The sequence below is a fragment of the Wolffia australiana genome, chromosome 6, assembly GCF_029677425.1.
Source record: "Wolffia australiana isolate 7733 chromosome 6, ASM2967742v1".
NCBI lineage: Eukaryota > Viridiplantae > Streptophyta > Magnoliopsida > Alismatales > Araceae > Wolffia > Wolffia australiana.
Window position 1 is genome coordinate 2,840,914 of NC_135840.1, and position 20,649 is coordinate 2,861,562.

A 20,649-nucleotide genomic window follows, 5' to 3' on the forward strand; every position below is an offset into this window, starting at 1 on the left:
GATCTACGTCTCATGACTTCTTTACCCGGTTTGTATTAAACTCAGTTCACAAACCGTTACTACATCCCCTCTTCTGCATTTACTTCTCTGTACCTGTTCCTTATCGTTACTTCTCTCTCTCCCTTCACCATTTCATCTCGCTCTGTTTCTCTCTCTTTCTCAATAATTCCCACTACCTCTTTTCCATTAGACAATCAGCTCTCATTCTCCTTTTACCTTCCCTGTAGTGGACCCTAACTTTCTCTGTCTATTCCTCAAACCTATTTACCAACTTATTTTCTCTCTCTCTCTCCACCTATCTATCTCTCTCTTGCTTTCTATCCATTTCGCTCTCCATCAACTTCTCTCAGCCTACCAACTTATCTCTCTCTCTCTTTAAATCTCTTCCTCCCTCTTTATCAATTTCTCTCTTACTACCAATCTCTTTCTCTCTCTTTGTCTACCAATTTCTCTCTTGCTACTAATCTCTTTCGCTCTCCCTCTGCCCACCAATTCCTCTCTTGCTACCAATTTCTCTATCATTCAATCTTTCTCTCCCTCTTCCAACCTCTTTATCTCTTTACCAATTTTTCTCTCTTCCATTCTCTCTCCCTCTCTTTCTACCCATTTCTTTCTCTTCCAATCTCTCTCATCCGATTTCTCTCTCTCTCTTTTTCTCAACCAAATTACCTCTCTTAAAGTATCCTTCTCTCCCCTCTCGCTCTCCTCTCTTTCTGTCTCAACCAATTCTTCTATCACTGTATCTTTCGCTTCCTGCGTGCATCTCTCTATAAATATCTCCTTCTCACTCACTCTCAATCACACACACACTCTCTCTATGAATCTCTATCTATCTATCTATCTCTATAACTCTATCTACCTATCTCAATCATAGACACCCTCTCTCCCTCTATCTACATATATATCTATCTATCTATCTATCTCAATCACACACCCACGCGCTCTATCTCTATCTACCTATCTACCTATCTATCTATCTATCTCAATCACACACCCACGCGCTCTATCTCTATCTACCTATCTATCTATCTATCTCAATCACACACACACACACTCTCTCTCTCTCTCTATATATATATATATATATATATATATATCTCAATCACACACACACTCTCTATCTATCTATCTCATATCACTCACACACACTCTCCATCTATCTATCTATCTACCTCTATCTCAATCACACACACTCTCTCTATCCACTTATCTCAATCACACACACACCCTATCTATGTATCTCAATTAGTCACACACTCTCTATACCTATCTCAATCATACACACTATCTATCTATCTCAATTACACACATACTCTCTATCTACCTAGCTCAATCACACACACTCTCTCTATCTGTCTCAATCACACGCTCACCTTATCTATCGACCTCGATCACACTCACGCTCTCTGTATTTATCTATCAGTCTCAATCACATACAAACCCTTTCTATCTCAATCAGACACACACTCTCTCTATCTATCTCAATCACACACATACTTTCTATCTGTAACCCATCTCAATCACACACACATAAAAGCTCTCTCTATCTATCTCAATCACACACACTTTTTCTATCAATCTATCTCAATCACACAAACATACAGTCCCTCTTTATCCGCCTCAATCACACACACACACTATCTACCAACCTATCTCAATTACACACAAACACTCTATCTATACCCCTCATCTCAATCACACACACAATCTACCAACCTATCTCAATCACACACAAACACTCTATCTATACCCCTTATCTCAATCACACACATAAAATCTCTCTCTATCTCAATCACACACTATCTATCTCAATCACACACACTTTCTCTCTATCAATCTAAGTCCCACATTCTCCATCTATCTCAATCACAAATTCTGTCTGTCAATATCAATCACACACACGCGCCATCTATCAATCTATCTATCCATATCAATCACACACACAATCCATCTAATCAATCTATCTATCTATCCATATCAATCACACACACACACTCTCTCTCTATCTCAATCACACACACGCTCTCTCTCTATCTCAATCACACACACACTATCTATGAACCTGTCTCAATCACAGACACATACACTCTCTCTATCTCAATCACACCCTTTCCATATCCATCTGTCTGAATCACTCTCTCTCTGTCTATATATCTATCTCAATCACACACACACACACTCTCTATCTCAATGACACTACAAATCTATCTCATGAAGTACGCTTTGTAGTTGGGCTTGACCCGACCAAAAAATGAAAAAGAAAAATGATAGTTCAAGCTTGAGGTATCAACGATTTTCTAATAAAGTTGGTTGTGGTTACAGAAAAATAGGAGAGAAAGAACCAGAGAAAACTAGAGAGAGAGAGAGAGAGAGGGCAAGGCTAACTTTGGGATTTCCAGAATCTTAGAAAAACAAACTAATTCATTTCAAACGACTAAATAGTTTTGCCACAAATTTCTCCCAAAGAGAAGATAAGCCATCAAAGAATAATAAATCTACAATAGCCAACGGACGAATCTGTGATGAAGGAATCATACATCTGCATTATTGATCCTAATGGGCTAACTTTGGCTTTGTAGACATCTGAGGCAAAAGGAAGATAGTAATGATAATGATGATGATAATGATGGTTGTGATAAGGAGAAAGAGTCTACTGGTTTATTTTGTAGACATAACAGGATAATCATAGTAATGATGATGATGCTAACAATGATCAAAAGAAAATATACCAACTCATTGACATTGTAAATACTAAGGGACCCTAGTGGTGATGATGATGATGATGATGATGATGATGATGATGATGAATACAATTGTGCTAGGTAAGGATATGGCTGCCGTAATCTTGATTGAACTTCTCGTAGCGATGGACATCGAGGTGAGCAGATGGCCTTGTGTTCCTCAGAGCGGCTTTTATATCTTCAGGCCTGATGGGGCCCACCGGGGGGAGATCTGCAGGGCCAAGATTATATCATGATGATAAATTTTACTGTACAATTTAAAATATGTCGAACAATTCATATACTCGTAACCGAATTTATTTCCACACGAAAAGATTAAATTGCAGAAGAAGCTAATTTATCAACAACTTGTCACCAAAAGATGAGATCGTCATTCTAGGTCCTATTTTTTGCAAAAGATGATGAAATTAATGGTTTTCAGTTTCAAATATTTTGGACATGAGAGCTTACATGTGCCTGACCTCAAGGCACACCTCATTTCATGAGATAAAGTTGATGATACTAGGTGAAGGTTTATTCTTTATAGTGATGACTGTTTCTGTATCAAAAGTTCTAGGGATGGGAGATTGGATACATTAGGCTTGAAAGACGACTCCTTCTCCTTAAAGACTGATATGAGCCCCATTGTATCTTGGGTATTCTAATAATATCTTCCTCTAGGGACAGTTTCTTCATTAATGTTTTTGGACACTTGCCCTTTTAAGTAGTAGTAGCCTGCCACTCGGAAGGGTAGACACAAAGTAATTCAGAGTTTCTCATTCTGTCTGTACTGTGAAACGTCCATCCCGCCTGTGACCCTTCACAGACTGATGTATATTCTGCCAGGGCCACTCCTCTCCTCAAGCTGACGTCCATCCTGGTCTCCAATCGCTCTACTGATGATCTTGATCATTCCAGCATCATCTCCCTCACTTCCCATCCTCTCCCTGATAAGAACTTGTGGGATATTATCAAAGACTGTGACACTGATACTGGCCTTCTGAGAGACCCATCAATATCAACCTTTGAGTCTTCGCAGACAGGGAAATGGAACGAACTCGTATAGCGTCCAGAAACAATCAATATGAAATTCAAGAAAAGAATAGTTCAGACAAACTCAACAAGAATTGATAGCGGCTGAGACGAAATCTATAAGAACAAAAGAAATTAACGAGGAAGAAGAATAAAGACCTGCTTACAGTATCAATCGTAAAAAAGAAAAGAGTTGTGAATACTCTAGAGACAGAAAAAGAGGTTAAAAGAGAAACCTAAACAATATTTCTTTCCATTTTCCACATGCTTCTTATCTGAAATAATAGAAATCTGTAACTAAATTTCATTTTGGTACAAAATTGAAATGACATCGAGCTTTTAGATTTAATAATAATAAAATAAATCCATTTTTTTCAATTATAGAAAAGAGGGTAAGGGACACACACCTTCTTCAGAACTCTCACCCTGATCCTCCAAATGGGCCATCAGACGTCTAAGAGGCTGCATGGCTGCCTCCTTGCAGACTAATCGGATGTCAGAGCCGGAGAATCCTTCAGTAGAGTCAACAAGCAATTCATATGGAATATTTTCCTCATGAGACCCAGATGGCAACAGCTCTTCAAACATGGCTCTTCTTGCTTCTGCTTCAGGAAGCGGCACGAGGATCTGCCAGTGGGCAATGGAAAAGAAGATCAAATTCACGAGATCAGAGCCATAAGACCAGCAAACCCAGAACTTTTTTCTGGATTTTCCATATGGGGTATTCATATAAAGGTTAACTTGTGCTCAATCGTGAGTAAAGCTACCAGAACTTACAGACCCTAAATTTATTTTGTGTTCTACAGGAGGGAAAAAAAATAATGTTTAACGTGCAATATTAATTATGGCCAGGTCAGTAAGATCCAGAATTTGTTCTTGGCTTTGTCAGGTTGGCAGTCAAAACTGTAAACTTCATCAAAAGGGAAATTTCAAGTAGAGAGGCTACACAGAGAGAAAGAAAAGCAAGGCGACAAGGGAAACCTAACTACCCTGGGAGTCGAGCAGAGATTAGAAGATACCGAACACAGTTAAGGCTAAGGTTCCTTTACCCATTGTAAAAGGCTAGAAACCTTGAAAATGAAAATTACAAAATCCTACTTCTATCAAGAATAAATATAATTTATCAGTTTCAGAATCCTCATATCAGCAAAGTCAACAAACTTGGTTTCTAGATCTGCCCACCTCAGATACCCTTCACTCAACCGCTATTTACCTTAGCGGTCAGGAGGTCAAGGGAGGAAAATAAATAGAACATTTCTTAAAAAAAAGTAAGGAAGACCACCTGAAACCGGCGATGCTATAAAAGTATATAAACAATCATTACACATATTGATCCGATTGGTCCTCCCTTCGCCCCCCTCCAAACCAATAGGATATTAATCTCTTCACGTTGTGAATGGCACTATCCTTTGAGACCATCCTCCCCAAAACACCACCTCATTATGGTGCAGCCATATTCCCCATAGCACCCCAAGAAGCCTCCCCTGGTACAGCTTGCTCCTGTATTTGCCATCCCTAGCAAAGTCCCAGAAAGCCTTGTCAGAAGAGATATCCACCCCTGAAATCTGCTTCAATGTACTTACTTCCTGAGAAAACTGGAACATGAAGAAGAGATTCCATGCTCCGACATGGCCTCCACCAAGATTTGGTTCCATGCTCCTCCTAGCATTCTCAGACCATGCATTTCCTACGGGTTCTACGTGACAGTGAACCGCATTGGAAACTTCACCTTTAGAATACCTTTATTTGACCAATTATCAGTCCAGAATCGAAAACCAAAACCATCTCCAAGTTTGACACCAAATAACTTCCAGATGGAAGGAAGACTTGTCTCATACCGCACCTGCATGGAAACTTCCCCAAAATCTACCAATGCCTCTCCCACTCAAACTCTGACCCATACATGTCCTTCTGGACATTCAAAACTAAATGCTCCTGCCCTCGTAATTCTTTCCACCCAATTGGTCAACAAAGCCAAATTCATGGATTGTTAGTGGAGAATCCCCAGCCCACCCTGTTATGGGTCCACACACTAGATCCCTGAAGAAGAAAGACATCCCCCTGTGAGCCTCGGATCTAGCTCCACCCCCAAAGAACCATATCATTAACCCTCCAAACATTTTCCTACCCCCATGGGCATAGTAAAGACACAGGTATAGAAGATATGGATTGCTGAAAGAACCTATCTCAGTAACACCAAATGGCCTCCTCCTGACAACACTCAATTCTGGCAGCCCTCCAAACTCCTTTTGACCTTCTCTAGCACTAGCTGCCACTCTGGAGTTGATATTTGTCTCCCCATCAATTGTAGACCTAAATAATGCACCGGGACTGAACCCATGGGTATGTCTAAAGCTCTGACGCACTGTGCCACCTCCGAAGAAAGCCCGAATCCCACAAATGCTGACTTTGCTCGATTGAGCTTTAGAACTGAGAAGTCTGCAAATAAGTCTAATAATGTAGTGCTGTTTTGAGCTTCCTCTTCAGATCCTTCCATAAAGAACCTTGTGTCTAAATAAATAAAACATTGACAATCTTTCCCATAGGATCCTAACTGTACACATGGGGTTGCAAATACAATGTACCATTGGATCAGGTATATTTTACACATCATACAGATCTCTTGGTAATCAGATATCATTAAGGTATTTAGAAAAAACATGAAGGATGTCGCAGGCTGACACCCCCCTCAATCTGGTAGATAAATGTCTTAGATGCAAAGCTTGTGGGTTAGAACATGCCTCTAGGGAGTCCTCTTCTGCAACCTTGTCAGAAAATGAGATATATTTCATCTGCATGATACTATCAATTCTTTCTCTAATGAAATACCTCTAGATGTTAATACTTTTTAGAGTTGCCAACCTACTTTCATGACAAAGAACAGTTGGACATCAATGGAATAACCTTAGATCCTCAATAATTCGTTGAATCCATAATTGTTCACAAACCACCTTTGCTTCCGTTCTACTGGCTCCTCTCCTCATTGACTAGGAGGCGACACTGACTCTCTCTTCTATTCCCATTTCATTAGTCCTTTATTTTAGACAATATTTGGAAATGGTTTCTAGATAGAACTCTAGGATTCTATCATTTTCCTGGAGGTCAACTATCCAGTACCTGATTTAGTAAAATCAAAATGGAAACAGATCAGACTAATTACTTGGACAAGAAAGGAACAAGATTCTGCCCACACAAACAGTACTAGAATCGACTTCTTAATTGCATTCCTAAATGGAGACCTATGCTATTTGAAGGAAAATAAGAATATATTGGAAAATGACTAAAGCCAGCTTGACGGTAAACATGATGAAAATACCCTAGCTACAACAAGAATTGTACCAGCAAACCACCAAGAGGAGCTTTGTGAAACTCCAACAAATTATTCCCCTTAAATAAATAGAGAGTTGAAGAGGAGGGATAAGCCAGTGTAGAGGAAATTCACCCAGTTCTTCCTCTAGACTGTTCTCAGTCAATGTCCATCCTTTCTCATCCGTCTCACTATTCTCATCAATTTCCTATTCGATACTAGGTTTTTGAGCAATCATTGAATTTCGATCGTATCATTGGTATCGGAGCACCGGGTGCATGATATGGGGATTTCTTAGAGAAAATGGTCGGGGGAATCCTTGATGGATTTGATTAATAAAAATAAAGAACTCCCAAAAAAGTGTCAAATTGCAATCTTCAACTGTTTGAGCAAATGAGGGTCAAAGAAAATCCTACTTCAGGTTCTGCAGGACCCTGTTATGAACCCCAACAATCTTGGTGAGAAAATAAGATTGTAATAGCCTAGGAGACTAAAGGAACATTCCCGGAGAACCAATACAATCCAGGAAACAAGGATTCGGAAAAGAAATCCAAAATTAAAGAAAACCAAAGCATTTCTGGATCAACTCGGACCCCTTTGGATCGGAAGATACCTGTTCTACAACCTCTTCCTGTAGCAATCCAAGTTTTTGGATTTCAAATCGACAAGTGCCCCCCTATCATTTATAGCGTTTTCTCCCGGCCAAAGCCCTGTCCACATGCGCTCTGAAGTAATGCAGCACATGCCTCACTTCTGACCCTCTTCTAATGCCTCCTTAAGTGAGTGTTAAGGAGGGTCCTATCAGACCCTTCCAATGAGAGACTTAAAAAGAAAGAATTCAAGTGCCACAACACCTGCAGCCAAAGAGAATTTCAATGATTGGTGCAAGGAAGACATTCCTCCATCTACTCAATGAAAATCTGATGGCCGGCTGCAGAGAGGTATTTCTGCATTTTTTTAACTCGTGTTTAAGAAAAAACGTAAAGAATCACTCTCAACCTGATCCTCTGGATTGATTCTAGTGGACAGAAAGACAATTAATAATGATGTTATCCATAAACGGCATCCACCAAATAACACCAAAACAATTGTGGGTGTTGAACATAGATGTCTTGTTTCCTGTATTTCATTCCTCTCTATTATCCTCTGAAACTGGTGTTGGGCCATAAGAGACCGGTCCCAAATAACACTGTTTATTTCTCCCATCTATCTTGTCTCTCTAATGGGTGAACTTATGAATCTATTATAAAAGGGTCATCTAAGTAACTGGTATGTACCAGAGTCCCTCTTATTAGGAGTGTGATTTTCCATCCTCTCGACCCTAACCTGAACTGTCAGCATCCTAGGAGGACTCTGCCTTGCAGAGTTTGATATTGGGGCATGGGTTTACTGCAGGCAGTGATGCTACAGTATCCAGGTCCCTGGCTCAATTTATAAAAAATGTCTTCTAGTGGTCTACAGAAACTCAAATCACCGTGAGAAAAATTAACTTGGCCGTGGTTTATCCGTCGATACTTTCTCTCAAACTGGCCATGTTTTATGTGTCGATACTCCTGCCAAATTTTCAGCACACCTTGTGGTTGAGATGGATGTTTGTGGAGTGATCATTGGTGAAGTACTTCTGTGATACACTTCCGTATCGTAAGGTAAAGAAAATGCTGTAAATTGGACTTACAGAATATCCACGCTCTCGTTCCTTCTCTTGTAAGAACACCCCGACTTCGTCTTCATTCTTCTCTGCAGCCACAGCCCCAGAAGAGACTCACGCCGAATGCAGCCCTTTCTCCTCAAGAATAGCCGGCTCCCAGAAAACCACAAAGCCTCCGTATCCTTTCTTGTCGCCCCTGCCTCCTTATTTATGCTGCTTCTTTATTTCCTAACTAACTACCTTTAAAGAAAGGTGGTTATTTGGCCAGCTCAGCTCCAGCTGGCCCACTTACTTTCTGCCCTCTTCTCTTTCTTCTTTCATACATCCTTATAGGGACCGTATCATTCTGCAAGGGGAGAAGCCCATTGCCAACTATAGTCACGCCTAACCTCTGAGCTCAAGAATGAATTCTGCATATGAACAATAACTGAGCCATTGATCTGACAGTCAAAAAATGTAAGTATTATGTTTATTTTTATTAGATTTTCAGCTTTTACTACCGGCATAAAAGCTGTATCTGGAAGCACGAGGGCTGTTGCCAAGAATACAGAAGCATTGGATGATTTATTCCTCCACCAATTGACCTACAACAGATCTTCCTCTGTGCCCTAGAATCCTTTGTGAATTTCATGGCAGAGTGAGCTGGGACATGCAATACTTCTTCAGACCTGTAAGGGGATTGCTGACTATCTCTATGGATTTGGCATGAAAAGACAATCAAGAAACACGCCCATTACTGCACAAAATGTCACTGAGACAGGGTAAAGGCCCCTGACAACTGCCGCCAATTCCAGATAAGATATGGAAGGAACTTTGCCAAGGATATTCATGAAGAGTTACCTGAATCAAGAGGCTATGTTATTCTTACTTTATTCCCTTAAAGCACCCATTCACAGCTAATCATGACACTGAGGATCTTCATTGAAAAAATTTTGTGACTGCATTGTATGGCCTACTAAATGGTCTCTAACAGATGCAGTGTCAAACGGAAAACTTACCAGATTTTTTATTTGCAAGAACTTACCAGACTTTGAAACATCAATGGAGTCAAGGGTATTCTTCGAGAGATATCTGATTTGTAGTCATTGGGATTGAAAGGTTTGCACTAGAGCGTGCTATAGGCTCAGCGTCTACCATGCACCAGATGCTAGAGATATCAAGGAAGGTATTATATCACATTCCCTTTTTTCCATCTGTGGCGTCTGCTTGTTGTTGTAGACTGCCAGGTATGAGGTAATTGAGAAGAACTACAGTGGACAAAGGAGGTTGATTGAGAAGGAAACACACTTATCGTAACCATTCTGATACCACATTTGCAGATACCCCTCCATTCACCCTTAGTTTTCAAAGCAGTTGGGTAAAAAACACAAAAGGAACATTGATGATCTATTCCATATGACCCCAATTAGTAAATGTAGCTTACAAAGACTATATCAAAGTGGATCTAGTCTATATTACTATGGATTTATTCATAAATATATGAAATACATTAAGCTCATTAAATAATAAAAAGTTAAATCAAAAGATAGATGTCACACGCTGACATGGACAATTACGATAAATATTGCTTCAGCATTAATCAACATCAGCACCACCAGATTAGCAAGACCCAGATATAATTAGGATTTCAAGCATAATTCAGAGTATACCCGTTTTTCAAGACGCCGAAGCATTGCAGTGTCTAGCTCCCATGGCAGATTAGTTGCCGCCAAAACAAAGACAAGCTCGTTTGATCGAGCCAATCCATCCATCTGCACACCAGAACTAACGTAAACAATCCCTCATGTCTATATTGAAAGTTTTTTTTCCTTGATGTCATTTTCTATGGGAAGAGTATTACCTGGATAAGAAGCTCAGTCTTTAGGCGCCGGCTGGCTTCATGTTCGCTGCGGGCCTCCCCACGATGGCTGATGATGGAATCAATTTCATCGAGAAATATGGTGGAGGGAGCGTGATGTCTGGCTAGTTCAAACAAGACCTTGACCAACTTCTCTGAGTCACCTGTAACACAGTGCATCCAGAGGTTCAGAGAAACACAAGATGGTAATTGATACGATCCAGTAGGCCCACTAGGGGCATTTCCGTCTTAACATTCCATTTACGTTTCCTTTAAGTATGTAGCCCTCCTTGTGGGAGGGCAGGACATGAATTGTTAACTGGTTGGGTTCAAGTATTCTCTTTTCTCCCTCGGCGACGTCCACTCCGTCGAGCTCTCCGGCGACGTCCACTCCGCCGACTCCTCCCTGCCGTAGTCCACCCCGGCACGCCGACGTTCACCCCGGCGCCCTCACTCTTCCTCCACCGTCTTCTCCTCTGTACGAACCCGCTAGGTTCGTACCAGTAATCAACAAAATGGAAACACTGGGGAATCAACAATCTTTATGCATACACTTTCACCAATATGTTCCATTCTCTCTTCCGCGAAAACATGGGCTAGACATTTAACCAAAGCATAATAGGAATTGGCGTCCAAAATAAAGAAATTACAACATCAATAAAAGAGGGATTTCAGAAAATAACAGTTTTCTCAGACTAGTTTTTCATCCTGATGGATACAAGATCTACAGGATATCAAACAAACCCTAATTTCTACTCAAAGATGAAAGGCTTATGTATCCGTCAAACACAAGGTTAGAACACAATGATTAGAGCATACTGATACAGTTCCCAGAAGACTTTATGAAATAAAAAGTGTGGAATAAAAGCAAGGAGTTGGAAGACATGTCTTCACTTGAGCAAGCAGGACGTCGGAAGTTCACTATGGATTCACGACCAATCATATAAGGATACAAATAAAGAATGGGCAAGGGGAAGAGGGCATCTGCGTGGCCATTGGCAGTTCTCCCACACATTGATATCTCTGGAGCCAGGAGGTGGTATTCAGCCTAAGAAGTCAACAGTGGTACTTGTGCTAGCAGGGAGTTATCGACATCAAGGATAGGGAATTCACTGCTCGAAAGTTCAGTAGAATAGGATTCCGTCAAGGCAGACAGAGCTTCGATCTGTAAGTGGATTTTGTAATTCATTTGATGACAATTTAGATAACTAGTCATATTGCATACCTCTCCATTTGCTCACAATCGACGATGCAGAGATGTTGAAAAAAGTTGTCTTGCACTCGGTTGCAACAGCCTTGGCCAGCATAGTCTGTTGCGTGGACAGGGAAAAATTGTTCAGAAATACAAACCCAAAAATATTTTTGGAGAAGCACGAAATTACAAAGACTGTTCCAATGAAGGGATAACGAAAGGTCCATTAGATTGATAAGGTTTTCGGTATGATGCCTAGAAATTAATCAACAACATAAAACCAAATGTCAAGTGTCAAGCATACTGACCTTGCCTGTTCCGGGAGGGCCAAATAGTAAAATGCCCTTCCATGGAGACAACAGACCGGTGAAATACCTGAAACCATACAAGATTTGTAAGAAAAAACTTTAGGATGATTTCTCCCAAACTATATTTTCAATAAATATCCATAATCTTCTTTCAAAAAATAACCATTCAACATTATGTTGAATTCTAGTCACTGGACGTAGTACTCAACACAGCATATTATTAGGGTATCATTCCCTACAACGAGATATTTCAAGAGAAAATCACTTAATTTGCAAAGTAGTTTTATTTGAGAACAAAGTGGGCTAGTCGTAGTACAGAATGACTCGCCTGGGATATTTTATTGGCATGACAACTGCCTCTTTAAGAAGACGTTTAGCATTCTCCAGTCCTTTGATGCTTTCCCATTTAACATCTGGACTGCCTCGGACAATGTCCCTGTAAACAAAGACAACATTAGTTTTCTTATGATGTCAAGGGCAATGAAATCCTAAGGAGTCAATAATTAAGATGAGAAATATGCTAAATTGCCTGCACAAGGATTCTGCCAGATTTCGCACATCGGCAGATTCAAAAGGAGGGAGAAGGGGCTTCTGCCTGCAAAGGAAAGTTTGAATCGTCTTAAAATAAAAAATAAGCAGGATTCCAAAGGAAAGTCAAAAATCATGCAAAGAACAGCATTAAGCGCCCAAAAACACGAGGTAGATGATCCAAATCCTGGACGACTCTCCAAGTTAAGAGAAAACAAAAGTCATAGCAATGCAGTAACATGCATTCATAGATCTGAACCATAAGGCCAAAACAAACGGTAGAAAATAAATGGAGATACCACTCTATATATCCTTAAACTTAAATCAATTAAACAAATCAATAAATAATTGGTATGCGAAACTGAGTAGATGTGCCTTCACTTGTCCCATTGCTCATTGACAAAATGTGATGAATTCATGATGTCCTGCATTTATTTTCATATTTTTGCCTTAGGCATTGGTTTTCGCTAATGGAAAAAGGAGTCTATCCAAACTTATAACAGAAAAAAAATTGGAAATATGACGTTCATTTAATATAATTACATCCTTAGGAGTATTTGAGAATATGCCAAGTCAAAGGAAGAGGTTGTTGAGATAGAGAAACTCTTACGGTCTTTCTCCGAGCCCATTAGACATCACTCCAGGATTACCCCCAGCACTGCTCCCCTGAGAAAAAGATTAATAAAACTGATTTCAGCATCATTAGCAGTTCATTCAGATGAAATTACTCGACCCACTGAAGAACACCTTGATGGCATACTGCTCAAAGACTGCTAGTTCAGGTCCTGGTTTTGCGTTTCCATTTAATTGCGATGAGCCGTTGAGGCTATCTCCTTGACCATTCGAATGAGGAAGCGACTCCTTTTTTTCTACCTCCTTGCTCCTTCCAAACTTTGATTCGTAAAACGCTTTGAATTCCTGAAAAGTATATGAAGAGTTATTAGATAAATGCGCAGGAGTTTCTTAAGCTTAATCCACGCCTCTTCAAAAACAAGATCGACGAAGAAAATCAGCAGATGCTCGATAATCATCCGTATTTCAAATTTCGAACAAAATGGTTCAGATAGAAACTTCGTTTTCCAAAGATAAGAAGCAAAAAAAAACTATCATCAAAGTCATTCAAAAATCAGCTATGGCTTCGACAGTGATCTAGCAAAGCCCTCCATAATTACAAGTCCATTGTGCATTTCAGAAGCTACCCAGAAGCTAAAAATCTCGAAAAACGTACATGCAAGGCGAGGATCTAGGTATGGAACATCACAGAAGAAAAGAAAGAAGGAAATAACCTGAAAAGTCCAGCGAGTCGGTGCAGGGTCCATTGGCGCAGCGCTCCGCTTCCAGAACAGCCCGATCCCGTCCCTTCAGTTCAGGAAAAGCATGATCTGACCAGATCTCCCTTTTTCCTCGCCGCTACACTACAGTTTTCATTATATATCATCAAATTACCTCGATTAATCATCAGGACAAGAGTGATTGGCGGAGATGACAGTCGCAGGAGTTACTCTGACGATCTCCACTGATGAATCTCGAAGTCAACACATCGAAAATCGCATTGATCGCAGATTTAACCCAGATTGGACAGACGCCACAAGTTTTCTCCTTCTCTACAGCTGCAAAGGGGGAAAAAAGGACCCCACTTCAGAAAAGGCAGTGGGGGCCTGTGAGCAATGAGCATGGTGTGAGTATAGTGCCTGATCGTCCCGGACGTGGACGGTGGGCGGGACGGGACGAATTCTGTCCCATCCGATGTCCGGCTTCAGTGCAGGGACGTGAATGAGACGATTTTTTCGTCTGACAATATGAAAACCGTCCTGTCCAGACGGCCTAGGATGAATTTTTGTCCCGTCCGGGGAAAAACTATCCCATCCCTTGTCTCGGACAAAAAAAAGCCATTTTATATTTTTAATATATTAAAGGTATGTTAAAAATTTTAAAAATAATTCCAAGTTATCATTGAATTAATATGGATTTTTCTAAATTTTTTAGGGAAATACGGAGGCGAGAGAATGGGGAGGGACATGTAGAATTACTTTTGAGCAGTATCAGTTTGCGCGCGCGTAAAAGTACAGGGATTTTGATGCAAAATGTCATAGTGAGGCCACGTGGCTAGATCTCAATCGTCGGATGTGAATCCGACTGTTTTTCATCCTTCTCTGACCGTCCATCGTCCGAGACCACTGGATGGGATGGTTTTTTCGTCCGGTTGTCTCTGGGAAGAATTTTCGTCCTGATTTTCAACACACCCTTGAACAGGATGATTTTTTCGCCCTGGGACGAAAAATTTGTCCCGTCCGCATCCCTGCACTATAGGTGTGAGACCCCCAATCTGTAGGCCCAACCCCACCTTAGCCATGTGGCTTCCGCTCTCGGCTCTGGTCGTGGACGCAGGCCAGGACGGCATTCGGCACGGTGTCGCGTCACCGGCTAAGTCGCGCGTTCAGGACATCTCGCTCCAGTCCACACAGAACGATGACTCTATGTGCATTCTTAGTGGCGGTTGTGGCCAACATTGCGCTGAACACGAGGCAAGCATGCACTCGTGCCTGCGGGAGCACGTGGCTGCGCTGCGCGTGTCCGAGCGCAATTTTGGGTGCTGAGCCCATCCTAGGCTTTGGTGACAACATATGTAGAGTCGATGTCAGTCTGACAGGAAGTACATTATAACCAAGGTGAGTCTGAAATATAGGGTAGGGAGACCTTGTGCTCTGTGCCACAACCTTCGGATTCCAAACATAGGGCGACAACAGTGGAGAGACACATGGAGCACAACTTGTGCCTAAGAGCTGCAAGTGCATGTTGCGCCACAACTGGATTGACTGCCGGTCTGAGAGCCGTAGAGTTGATACTCCAGTTGTGGGGTCGAGGGAGGCACCCCCGCTAGATGATGCATGGTGCATTCGCCTAAGCTGGTGTAAGGCATAGTGTCATTATATTGGCTGAGTCGGTATTTTTTCATGAGTGGCAGACCCAACATGTCATCATGGCCAATACAAAGCTTTATTTCATCGGGCCAACCCGCTACTTCCAATTTAATCAAATAATTTCTGATGTGGTGGTAAGTGATGCTTGACATTGAACATATGTCAATGTCAACGAACTGCTAAACTGCACATTCAAACCTTTCAAATTTTGCTGGATGAGTCTAGGGTCCTCAAAAAAATACTAAGGGATTTGGGCTGGATCTGGTCAGATCAGCCCAACCAACCACTAGATCCACAAATTAGACTAGGGATCAGGGTTCGGATCGAATCAAATAGATCGAATCTTGGTCAAATGTTTTGATTGATCAAGTAAAGATTTGATCCGAACAAATCAAATCTTTCAACAGAACAAGATTTTAGATTGAGTTTGAACAAAAAAATTTATCGATTTGACTTGTTCGATCGAGTTTGATAGAACATCTGTTTGAACTGTTAGAACAAAATCAAACAGTTTGGTATAAAATGAAAATGTGTGAGATTGGCGATTATTTTTTGAGAAACAAATATAGGTTGAAATATTTTGAAAGACTAAGCTATGAGTTTAAAAGTAAGAATTATAAGTCAGTCATTATTATGTAAATTATATATAATTATAGATATAAACTTATAATTAAAATATTATGGATTACAAAGGTATGAAAGCATGAGTTTGGAAGAGAGAATTAGAAATCACCATTCTTAACAAATATTACATAATTATATCGATGAATTTATGTTTAATATTTTTAAAAGACCGAGACAAAGTGACATGATTGAGTGAGAGGATGCCCCCGACGTCACATGTCAACAACGTCATCAACCATGCTGATGGATGACGTACCCATTTGAGACCACGTCGATATTGTGACCCAATGAGACGACTTGACATGACCAAGTTAATGGACATCCCTGATGTCACATGTCGACGACGTTATCAACCATGTCAAAAGACGACGTCCACATTTGAGACCACGTAGATACCATGACCTAGTGAGACAATGTGACGCGACCAAGTGAAAGGATGTTCTTGACGTCACATGTTGATGATGTCATTGACCATGCTGATGGACAACATCCGTGTTCGAGAACACGTCAATACCATGACCCAACGAAGCAACACAATGTGTCTGAGGGAGACGATGTCCTTGACATCACATGTCAACAACGTGCCCTCTTGAGACCATGTCAATATTGTAACCCAAAGAGACGATGTAACATGACCAAGTGAAAGGACGTCCCCGACATCACGTGCCGACGATGTTATCGACCACATCGATGGACGAAAGTGTTTTTGTGATTATTCAATAAAAATATAAACATGTACCTCGCATAGTAATTTTAGCTATCGATGAGTACAGAATGATGATTAAGGATTAAATAGTCTTAAAATGATGACTAGAAGAGATAAGTATAACATAGGAAGTCGAGAAAATACGAGGTGAGATAGTGATAATTAGTTACTATACTTAAGATGATGATAATTGTTAGTAGATAGTAATATTTAAAATTTGAGGAGACCAAGCAAGTGTGAGGATGAAGTGACACTAATGTAAAGAATGGGGAGTGTGAGGTAAAGAGTGAGTTGTATAAGGTAAATGACAAGTAAATGACGAGACGGTTACGTAAAGCTGGTAAGACATTACTAGAGAGGGGTATGAAGGAGATGTGATGGCGGGACATGACTGTGAAATCAATCTAAACTAACAACGATGTTGAGAAAGAACAACATAACACTTAGATACTTAATGAACAACATAACACTAGGATCATGGAAATTTGCGAAAGGAGTTAAGCTCTCTCTTCTCTGTTGTCACTTCCCACACACACAACACCAAGAACATGCTTCATCGATCTCAGAAACTCACTATCTTTCAATTAGCCCACATGAGTAGGAAGCAAGTTTAAAGATGAATTTGACAAGGATCAATACCTCTATTTATAGATCACAAGTTGGGATGGAAAGACGGGTTGAAGATGAATCATCCCTCAAATTAAACTTCTAGATTGTTAGATATCAAGTTTTGAAGTGGGAGCAATCCTAACTGTTCATTATTTATCTTGCCTCAACCTCGACGTCAGTGCTTTCTCATTTTCTGTTGGAGGGTGAAATGTCCAATCGTCAATCAATTAATGATTGGTTGGATTGCCTTGTCTTCCACAATTGTGCGCTCTGAGAGTGTCATGTGTATCTGATGCAGGATGATAGGGATGACCGGGTAGGGTAGGCTAGCTTGACTAGGGTAGGCTAATTCTGATTTAAGATTATGGGATTGACCGGGTAGGGTATGCTAGCTTGAGTTGAGTAGGATAAATTAGACTTCAATTCACACGATCGAATTCGAAGATTAAAGTTCAGTGTAAATACTGATGGTGCAGCCCCTTTCCTCGATCGAGAGTAGGCGTACTGTCTTACAACTACCGCGGTGAAAACAAAGTGACAATTTCATTAAATCGAATGGTCGATCACGAGAAGATTCAAAGGCCTAATCAACTAATCTTGGGAAGATTTAAAAGTTAAATCAACTAATACGATGGCGGTGGAAAAACAATCGAGGAACACTAGAGGAAGAACACCGACACCAAAGAGGATAGAATTTACCTCGGCACTAGAGCAGTGCGCTGTGGCAGTGCGGGTTATTCTTGACGCGTCGTTGGCGGGGGCGAGTGACATGCGCTTCGACAGGGTGTCACGAATCCAACCGAAGCCCTAGATTATGAATGCAGGGGTCGCGTGGGCGGGTGGCTGTGTGTGGCAGCCGCGTGGGCGGGCGGCTGCGCGCGGTGGTTGTGTGGGCGGGCGACCGCGTGGACAGCTGCTGTGCGTGCGATTGGCGCGGGCTGGAAGCTGTGCGTGCGGCCGGGGCGAGTGGAAGTGCGCGCAGCAAGCTCGGGCAGTCGGCAGTGCGCGTAGGCATAGGAGGACATGTGGCCTTCTTTTGATGGGGGCAGAAAGAGGCAGCGGCGGCGGCTCAGACGGGAGACGGCTAAGGTAACTTCCTTTTAGAAGAAGAAACTTCAATTCCAAAAAATATTCACCAAGTTTTTCTTACAACATTGGCCTATGTATGGGCCTTGGAGGAAATAAGATAACCGTAAATTTAAAAAAACCTAATTTTAATCAACATTGGCGATGTGTTTACGTGTCATGTCAAAGGATGGTTCTGAAGTCGGCGTTGGTGACGTGTCATGATGTAGGGCGTCTCGTGAGAAGGTGGAGGCACGCCCGGTATTGGTGCATTGTCGTGATCGCCATCAGTACTTCTGCTGAAGAAGAAAGAGAAAAAAGTTAGATATCATTATCTAATTCTTGTAACGTGGTGACATGTCGCGGCACGCCACTGCACAAGATTCTTATTTTTTTCATCCTTTCCAAGAGAATATACATGCTGACCTGTGTCATTCATGTCAGAAAAGGGAGAATACTCCCCAATGATTGCTTGACACGGCACACGTTTCCATGTGCCATGTTAGGCAATGTCTCTTATTTGATCAGTAGTGGTACACGTGTGTGCCACATGTACCACCGCAATTTTTGGCTTTTCTATCTCTCGTTTTTTTCCTCTATATACAAATCACATTTTTTGAAAAAAAAATTCTTTTTCTTCAATACAAATTATTTCAGTAAAATATTCTTTATAATATTTTGGAGAACCTTCATTTATAAAATAAATTTAAACTTGAAATCATCTTCATGACCTATATAGGTCTTATGTATTGGTCCCTTTGAAATGAATCATGAACCAGATATGTTCTATTTTATAAATGTATAATTACTTTTTATTATATCATAATATTTAAGAATTTAAAAATAAGAAGATAACATTATAATTTTGATAATATTGAACTGTTGAATATAATAGTTTTCATAATTTTCAGAATAATGATTAGAATAATCCATAAAATTTATTTGATTTTATTGAAAATTATAAGAATAAGACCCATATGCACCATGGAGTATATCTTAAGGACCAAAGTTTTTTCATATCTAGAATAAAAATATTCATAAAATATTGTATAATAATATGATTGATGTTGTGCTAAATACAATCGCAGAATTTTATTTAGACTGAAATATAGGTATGGGCAGATGTGGATTGATGGATATTGCAAAGAGACGTCAGCATAACTTCACGGAACGTAGATTAGGCATTTATATTCTGACACGAGTGATGTGATTGTGGCTGCATGAGAGCTCCTCCACTTATATTTTTCCTTGAAACTTCAAAATTTTGCATTATGAAAACTTAATGGATCTCAATATCACTTTATTTCATTCAGCTTACTAACATATATCAAGTTCAAGAGATATATTACATGGATAGGGGTCAATTAAAAATCCCAGGATATCGATGCATAGAGGAGATAGAGACTATGTTGAAAAAAAAATTTCAATCCAAAAATCGTTTCAAATTGTTAAATATTACATTTTGAAGTTAGATGATTCTAACCCATTGTTATTTTATATGGTCTCCGTAAATTCACATGCTGGATTGCTAGTATGTCACCAAATCCTCATAACTATCTAAGATTCCTTGCATTTTATGATATGGTTTGTCTTGATTTCTGTGTCTTTTCCCCAAATTTGTTTCCACTTTATATTCAATTATTTAAATAACATCAACATATTTTTTTTCAAACCAAAATTTGATGAATGATGTTGTCACACAACAACGTCAATAATTCTTTCTCTTTTAGGGTAATGAAACAAAGCCACATTTGCCACAGTCACACACTTCCCATATAATTTGTTGCAGCTTTAATTGAGTATTATTCTCACTTTGCCACGTGTGTCACCTCCAAATTGTATTTACAATGAAAAAAATCAACGGTTTTTTTCACTTCTGCCATATTCCAATGTGAATCTGAAAATTAAATTTTAGCCTTGATTGTATCATTATGGCATCACAATTATTTATTCCATAATGGCACATTTTTGCAATGAGTAATGAAGTGAATCATTCGTTAAAATCAAACATTCGTCTCCATCCAAATAAATTAAATGAAGACCCAAGATGGCATATGATTAATAGTATAAATATTTATTTTAAAACCAAATAATTTTTTTATTCCAATAAATATATTCCAAATTAAAATATTAATCCCTCGACAAATTCATT

The 20,649-nt window shown here is 40.1% G+C and overlaps 1 protein-coding gene across 2 annotated transcripts; it reads right to left on the reverse strand.

The window, feature by feature from the left end:
* Positions 1 to 2,403: 2,403 nt before the first annotated feature.
* On the reverse strand, positions 2,404 to 14,229 carry CCP1 (P-loop containing nucleoside triphosphate hydrolases superfamily protein). 2 transcript variants are annotated; one of them, XM_078576453.1, is made up of 12 exons: positions 14,075 to 14,229; positions 13,859 to 13,987; positions 13,320 to 13,490; positions 13,183 to 13,238; positions 12,574 to 12,639; positions 12,373 to 12,480; positions 12,045 to 12,111; positions 11,770 to 11,854; positions 10,548 to 10,708; positions 10,357 to 10,458; positions 4,160 to 4,379; positions 2,404 to 2,952 (listed from the first exon to the last, which is right to left on the reverse strand). In XM_078576453.1, exons 2-12 carry the CDS (start codon positions 13,889 to 13,891, stop codon positions 2,819 to 2,821), a joined length of 1,203 nt encoding a protein of 400 aa, XP_078432579.1. In that variant the 5' UTR covers positions 13,892 to 13,987; positions 14,075 to 14,229; the 3' UTR covers positions 2,404 to 2,818. The 2 variants fall into 2 exon arrangements, with proteins under 2 accessions (XP_078432579.1, XP_078432580.1); XM_078576454.1 differs by having other exon boundaries at positions 13,859 to 13,931; positions 14,019 to 14,195.
* Positions 14,230 to 20,649: the final 6,420 nt, after the last annotated feature.